At 38.4% G+C, this 8,386-nt stretch overlaps 1 protein-coding gene across 14 annotated transcripts in view; it reads left to right on the top strand.

Moving 5' to 3' along the window:
* SEMA6D (semaphorin 6D) overlaps positions 1 to 6,885 on the top strand; it is a 231,900-nt gene extending 225,015 nt beyond the window's left edge. For 9 of the 14 annotated variants that reach the window (XM_030014926.2, XM_030014921.2, XM_030014928.2 and 6 more), the window contains 2 exons: positions 876 to 1,043; positions 3,170 to 6,885. In XM_030014926.2, coding sequence (XP_029870786.1) covers positions 876 to 1,043; positions 3,170 to 4,473 — 1,472 coding nt within the window. In that variant the 3' untranslated portion in view covers positions 4,474 to 6,885. The remainder of the gene's footprint in view (positions 1 to 875; positions 1,044 to 3,169) is intronic. The other 5 variants (XM_030014922.2, XM_030014924.2, XM_041123779.1 and 2 more) reach the window with 2 other exon arrangements.
* The last annotated feature ends 1,501 nt before the right edge of the window (positions 6,886 to 8,386 follow it).

Consider the following 8,386-nt stretch of genomic DNA (forward strand, 5'->3'; position numbering starts at 1 on the left):
CCCAAACTGCATTACCTGGAAATGCTACCTTGCTTGCACGAGTGTTTATCAACTGAATTTTCAAAGTGGTATTTTAGGACACAGATACAACCGAACCTTATTTTCAAGTCCTGAGTGAGTGTGTATTTGATGTACATTTCTCAGTCAGATCTCAAGCCATAGACATTCATGCCCAAACCTACTGGGATAGTGAACACAAAACACAAAGTAGACGTTGGATTGTAAACCCAATGTGATGTGTTTCCTCTTCATGTGCATTTTCATGTAGGCTATGGTGGTTCTGTTCAGCAAGTGTACTACAGAGGAGCCAGAATCTATGCAACATTGTTCTTTAGGAACCATTACAAAATAGGGGTTAAAAACATTCCTTTCATCCCCACCTGTAGAAATGGCTCATTCAGCAGTTCATGGTATACCATAATAGCACTAATGGAGCTGATCTGGTTTCTCAGGTGTAACCTGTCATGAGTGTGTATCTTTCCAAGTAACTTCTTTTTTTTTTTTTTGAAGATGTTTAAAAGGCAGCCAAGTGTGTTGTCTCCAGTGAAGAATATAAGTAGAACAAGTTGTGCTTTTCACCTCCACCAGTTGCTTACTTTAACTTTTGCACTGCTTTCATGTTTGACTTCTCTGGCTTTTTGGCTAGCAGCTGTTGATGCTTTAATGGGTTTTTTTTTTTTTTTTGTACTTTTAAAGTTTTGAACCAACTGATTTTAATCAGCCCTCTGTACTTCTGCAGAGTGTAGGGGGTCACATTTTGCTCTGACTGTAACTCCCATTAAATACTGTCTCCAGCTATAGCTTAGATGTGCCATGAAACAGTGAGGAAAGCCTGACTGTAATACACATTAATAAAAATCTGTTTGCCACCACAGACATGGAGTTCTCCTCAGCTTCCATTACCACAATGGCAAGTATCCCAGTTATATCACCTAAAGTGATTGGTTCCTGGAAACCTAAAGTGACTGGCTCTCGGAAATTTGTAGTTCAAGATGACCCAAACACTTCTGATTATTCTGATCCATTATCAGGTGTCCCAAAGGGTAAGGCCTTACCAGGGAATACATTGCAGCTGAATGGAAACCTGATAGTCTCAACATTGTCTAAGGCTTAAATGTAACAGCCATGATAGTTGGGCTGTATATTACACACATTTCCTGTGAGTATGCAGACAGTGCAATCATGTTTTTCATACCTACTTATCCAGTGTACAGAGTGCTGCTTAGAGGTTATAACAGGAAACACAGATAATAAGCTCAGCCTTTTATTCCTGGGGTGCTCCAAAGCTCCCATTAAAATCAGTGGGAGTTCGGGATGCATTAAAAAAAATTACATTCACGACTTACCTGCGTCTGGTGGTTGTTTTCAAACCAGTCTAGTTTGGATAAGACTATTAGTCCTCATGAATGGCTGCTTACAGGAGCTTAATGGGTTTTCTTTTTTTCATCTGGTTTGGGGGTGGGGTATTTTTGGGGGTGGGGAGAGAACAGAAAACAAAGCACAGCTCCATGACAGATCCATGTGTTAAATGGGGCATATCCCAAACTCTGCCTGCCTGTAGCATGTTTCTGAAGAACATGGGTCAGATCTGAGTAAGGGTGTGCTGAATTTTTATTCTCTGGCTGTGAGCATCAGTTTATAGATTATCTCAGTACATAGAGACACATACGCGTGTTTTAAGCCAAACAGAAAAAGAAACATATTCTGAATGTAATTCATCTTTCTGTAGCCATTCTTTCAGCTAAGTGAACCTTTGATTCGGCTCTTACAGCAACAAAGACTTTAATTCAGTAGGACTATTGCAGTCAACCAACGAATCAAGAAGCTTCCAATCCCATAACCAAAACTTAACGCAAGTCTTCATCAGTACACAGCATAGCCAGGTGACAGGCATGTTTGCACAATTCTGTATTTCCTGAAAATCTCACCAGCCAAAAACCATTTGTGTTTTATTACCATTCACCGAAACATATCAGGTTTCCTATCAGCCATTATGGCAGTGCATTTGTCATTTTAATTTGTTGCAGTTATTTTCTGTTTTGCTTTAAGTTTTTGTTATCATTTGCTCTTGGTTCTGAATCACATTTTGTGTCATAACTATTAGTGAACTTTACTCATGTTTTCCTTCTTCTTCTGCACAGTGCCATTAAAACCTATAACCCTGAACATTAACAATGTTCAAAGGCCTTGCCTCTAACAAAAATGAATCTGTTCCTTCCCTCTTGCTCTTTCATTTTAACATCCCTTGGGATAGTTAACAGAATTACTTTCATTAAAAACTAACATTGTCTTAGCTGCAAGATGTCTGTGGTTGCTTTAAAAATCTCAAAAAAACAAAGGGAGCTTGTTAATACACAAATAAAAAACTAATCCAATATTCAACTTCTTGGTCTAAGCTAAAAGTTCCTAAATTTTAACATTCTCTAATAACTTAACCTTGCAAGTTGTTTTTTTTAATGTTACAGAAGTATTTATGTTCATTATTGACTAAAAAAAGAAAAGATAAATTAGTGCTCTAATAGAATGACATAATCTTGAACTTCAAAAATTGTACACTTATATAATGCAAGGTGTGCCACTCCAAGGCTAGCAACCTGTGGATATATTAGTTTACAAGTTTTGCACCGTATTACATTAATGTGGTTATAACAATGCAGTATGTACATTATACAGTTTTACACAACATTTGCATAATCCTGTCTCTCTTTTGATACTGATTGATGAGTTGGGCAGAAAATTGAGAGAGAAATCCATCCATGAGTTATTAATTGCTGTCTGGCCCAGTAGCACCTTCTAACCTCAATTTTCCAGCAGAAATCATTAATGTTAATAACATACAGGCCCTATTTGTGAGCCTTAAAGGAAATTTGGGGACAGGCTAAACCAAACGTAATATGGGGAGAGAAGCTTCGACAAGCATTCCTCATTATCAAAGAAAACGGACAGTCTTCATTTAAACTGATCAATGCTCACACAGTCATTTTTATTTATAAAATTACTTGCATTCACCAGTGCTGTGGATTGCAGGACCCGACTGAGTTACACTAACACTAGACACAGAGCACTTACAAACACTTAACAGACACTTCTCTGAGGGAGGCTACCTTCTTCTGAAAAGTATCAGTATGAAGTACATGTAGACTTATGATATACTGCATGTCTTTTGCAGGTGTAAGGTGGGAAGTACAATCAGGAGAGTCCAACCAAATGGTACATATGAATGTCCTAATCACTTGTGTCTTTGCCGCTTTTGTCCTGGGAGCCTTTATTGCGGGAGTGGCCGTTTACTGTTACCGGGATATATTTGTACGGAAATCCAGAAAAATACACAAAGATGCAGAATCGGCTCAGTCATGTACTGACTCCAGTGGGAGCTTTGCTAAACTGAATGGGCTGTTTGATAGTCCCGTCAAGGAATATCAGCAAAACATTGATTCACCCAAACTTTACACAAACCTGTTGACTAGCAGAAAGGAGTTGCCACCAAATGGTGATACAAAGTCCATGATGATGGACCACAGGGGCCAGCCTCCGGAATTAGCTGCGCTTCCAACTCCTGAATCTACACCAGTTCTTCAACAAAAGACTCTGCAGGCTATGAAAAGTCAATCGGACAAAGCGCATAGTAACCTCAATGCTTCACGAAAGGAAACCCCACTAAAAAGCCCTCAGTTTTTTCCTTCCAGTCCTCCACCCCACTCTCCTCTAAGTCATGGACATATTCCTAGTGCTATCGTTCTTCCCAATGCTACCCATGATTACAATACATCTTTCTCAAATTCTAATGCGCACAAGGCAGACAAAAAGATGCAACATATTGATCATCCACTTACAAAACCATCCAGCAAAAGAGACCACAGGAGATCTGTTGATTCCAGGAACACCCTGAATGATTTTCTGAAACACTTAAATGAAACTACTAGTAATCCCAAAGCAATTATGGGAGATATTCAAGTGGCCCACCAGACTTTAATGCTGGATCCAATGGGAAATATGTCTGAAATCCCACCTAAGGTTCCCAACAGGGAGGCATCTTTATACTCTCCTCCATCAACTCTTCCGAGAAACAGCCCCACAAAACGAGTGGACGTTCCCACCACTCCTGCAGTACCGATGACCTCTTTGGAAAGGCAGAGAGGTTATCACAAAAATTCTTCACAAAGGCATTCAATATCTGCCCTTCCTAAAAACTTAAACTCACCAAATGGTGTTTTGTTATCCAGACAGCCTAGTATTAATCGGGGGGGGTACATGCCTCCCACGGCAGGCACAAAGATGGACTACATGCAAGGGGCACCTGTCAGCGTTCACCTCCAGCCTTCCTTGTCCAGGCAAAGCAGTTACACGAGCAACGGCACCCTTCCTCGTACAGGAATAAAGAGGACACCCTCCTTAAAACCCGATGTGCCACCAAAACCCTCATTCGTTCCTCAGACAACTTCAGTCAGACCACTGAACAAATACAGTTACTAGGACATGTCCGTGCTAAAAATGAGTGTGGCATTGACCTGTACAGGTTGTAAGATGATGTTGTGGTAGACACATAAGACAGAGACTTGCTTGTTATTAAAGAGAACAGAGTGGCCAAAGAAACTGTCTTTACTTCAGCAACATCTGTGTCTTGCCACATGTAGCTATAGCAAGACTTTGTGTACTTGCTAAGAGCAAACACAAAACAAACAAACAAAAAAAAAACAAAGGAAAGTGCTGGTCATTACATTTCTTTTGTTTGGAGCTGAGGAGACATGTAGCACAATGGGGTGGGGGGCTACTTTACTGTTCTAAATAGCTAAAAAAAAAAGTTATTGGGAAAAAAAATCAGTAAGCAAATACTTGAAAAATGGGTTCCATTTTAGACTGCCATTAAGTGTGGTCCTTCCCATTAAATGTGAACATTTTAATATGTATGCATTCACCTTGCCTCTTGCACAAATGTCAGAAAATGGTAATGTCTCAATGAATATCTGGGTTAATAATCAATTTGCTGGAATTCAGTCTCTGGCCCAACTGTAGCATTAATTTTTTTTTTTCTCTCCATGTGTGTGGCATTTTGTTTGTGCCACAGATAAAGCTGTGCGTGTGTGTGGATGTGTGTGTGTGTGTGTACCATACACACTAGGATGTACTTAGATTCCCATTGCATCTTTTATGCTATGGAATTGTTTACATTGAGCATGACTGAACAAACAGATGACTCTGCCTTCTGCAGCCCGTTGGGTTCAGTTTGGAGACGGCTAAGGATGAATGGCGCATCTCTGCCAGCCTTCTGAATGATAACGCCTTGATGAAATAGTCACCCAGTGAAAGAGTGCAGATATGTTTAATTCCTCATAACTCTGTTATGCTGCTATTGATTCAGAGCTGTGCATTTCAAATCTAGTGTTTTGGGCTGGAACGGGGGAGTTTTACTGTGTTTCCACAGTGCCTCCATCCAATACCTGGCCACTGTGAACTTGAGCCCCTGTACTTCTCATTCATTGAGGGCAGCTAATAATCAATTCACTTGGCAAAGGCCTGTGTAACTAGAGAAGGTTACGTTTTTGTTGCATTTAATAATGCCCTACACGCTGATAGACTCTTGTCAATAAAAAAGAAGAAACATTAATTGGCCTGGCAGAAGCAGTCTGTGAAAACTCTACAGTAGTGCAATCAATTTGTTTTTGTTGTGTAATGTAAGGTTTTTTCCAAAGTCATGCAGGTAATGACAATATTCTGTAAATATTATGTGTGAGTTTACCTGAATCTGTGCATTTTGTGCCTTATTCATGCAAATGATAAAAGTACTAAAAAAATAAATAAATAAATCTGTCAAGTGTTCTCACTATAACACATATCTCCCGAGTGCCAGTTGTAAAACCTCTCAACAGCACCCAAAAAAAAGAAGAAAGATAAAAAGCAAGAATAATTAATGGTAACTAAAGGCAGCCTACAATCCAAGACGACAGCAGCATTAAATCACCTTACCATGATAAACATTCCACTCCAGCTCTCCGAAGGATCAAACAGTTATAATGTGAAATCAAATGAGGTTTCTAGGGTAATGGAACACCTGCTAAAGTTGTGTAAGCTATTTAGTAGGTTTTACAGTATCCACTTGCAGCTGATGTTCAACACAGATGGCTATTTTAGCTTGCAAACTACACACTACCACATTGTTTATTGAACATAACTATAGAAATAACCATGGCAGAGGAATATTCATGAATTAGCAGGACAAATAACTGCAATGGGTTTCAGAGACGGTGGAGATTTATATTACGTGTTCAAAGGGGAGAAAAGGTTAGTCACTGAAAACTGGATCTCTGTTACAGAACAAAGGATAGAAGTAGTCATTTTTTTCTTTAAGGCTGTAAGGCACATTTATTTCCTGAGACCTCTGGATTCAAAAATCAATGATCTCTCTTCCTAAACACTTCTGTCTTGCAACTAAAACACTACAGATTAATAACTATTAAAAATGTACTCAGTTGTCAAAAGACACAAACTGATCCGAATTCACTTTACAAATATTAATACAGACTTGTGTGAAACCGAAAGATAAGTGTATGTGAACCCTGATAACCTCCTGTAACATTGTGCTGCCTTGTAGATGGTAATGTGAGTTCTCTCAGTATTTATGTTGAAATCTCTAACATTCAACCTAGTCCTTATTCTGTTAATTTAATAATAAAAGATGCTTTATCCATTTGTGCAAAGGTAAACGCAGATTGTATCTTTTTTAATGGTACGGCATAAAAAAAGTAACCCTTAAATGAAGCTGCTCTATACTATAGAGTACTTTAACATGTATAGATATCTTGTAAACTTGTATTGTGGATGTGTAAATAATACGTTCTTTGGGTTTTTAACACCGCATGTAAAGTCAAAATAAAATATTCCAATGTACCGAGTGTCTAATTTCATTATTAGTCATTGTTTGTGAGATTACAATAGAGGAAAAAGTCTGCTTGCCTTTAATAGTTCCATGAAGAATGCACAGAGACAGCTTCTCGTCAGCCTCACAGGGGACTTGCAGAGCTGGACGGCAACGCACACAGGTGTCCTTCTACTTTCATTGCAGCCATATGTTGACATATATGTTCTTGAGGGAGAGTGAGTGTTTGTAGATGCCTTTCGGCTTCCTGAGTTAAATATAAAACATCAAAGTAACTGGCATGCAGTGGTGGAGTGTAATGCAGAGTCAGGGTTGCCCATATGACACACCAACAAGATGCACTGAATTTGAAAATACATAATATATGCCCATATGAAGCCTTTATTGGAGCTTATTCCAGGTTTCAGCTGGGCTCTGGTTCCTGTGAACTTTTCTTGTTAAGGTTAGAAAAATACCAGGTTTTTTGCAAATACAATACAGTTTTGAAAGAACATAGTGTCTTCCTTCTAAAATGTAGGCTACAAAAAAAGATAATTGCTGGCAAAATTAATTGCAGACCCTACATAGCAGGACATTCCTAAATACTTACTAATGCTTAATAATTAAAATTCATGTTTCAGGCAGACAATAAAGCCCAACAGAAATATACGTGCCATATATTTAGTATGTGCCAACATCACACGTAATTTTAAAATAATCAGGGTAATTTAGTATCAGAAAACAAATATAGCGTATTCTTTTAATTAAAAGTTGATTTTAGATAATGGATAAAAACGATTTGTTATGAGATTATGCTGTCAAGGTATTAATCATTTGAAATTACTGTGCATGTTATAACAATACAATGGCACCTAGTTGTATCTTACTAAAAAAAAAAAAAAAAAAAAAAAAAAACCAACCACAACCTTTTAAAGGGAAAAGAAACTCGGTGCTAAAAAAAAAAAAAAAAAAAAAATCCCAAATCTATAATGGCTCAATATGTATTTCTTCTAGTGCAGAAACAAAGTTAGATTTCTTTTTATTGATGTGGAGGTTTTTTCATTGGATATCCTTATAGATGAAATGAAGATTCAAACACGTACAGCTGTCATATGCTGCAAGCCTGTGCTGCTTTTCCACGTTAAAATTAACTATGCCTTTGACCTAAAAGTGTCAGCCAGTATGGCTAAAGGTGTTCTGTCTGTGAAGGGGCAGTACCTTTTGAAGCATACCTACTTAAATAATTTTCAGTCAGGCATTAAGGGCTGTAATGAGAAATTACAAATAGTTATTTTAGTGACATAGAAACGTGCATCTACAACACAAATGATGGAATGGTTTTGTCCAGAAAATACCTGTATTTATTCTATCTAAAAGGTGTCAAGTGACCATTTTCCACAGTTACTTGGTTTGGTCTATATTGACAGAGCCTTCACTTGAGCAGAGTGATGCGGTAGCTGGATGGGTCTAGCCAGACAATCATCTTTCCCCACAGGCTCTGCCGAGCTACATGGTGGGTGCAAACACCGCAGA

This window comes from Aquila chrysaetos, chromosome 5, assembly GCF_900496995.4.
Source record: "Aquila chrysaetos chrysaetos chromosome 5, bAquChr1.4, whole genome shotgun sequence".
NCBI classification, from domain to species: Eukaryota; Metazoa; Chordata; class Aves; order Accipitriformes; family Accipitridae; genus Aquila; species Aquila chrysaetos.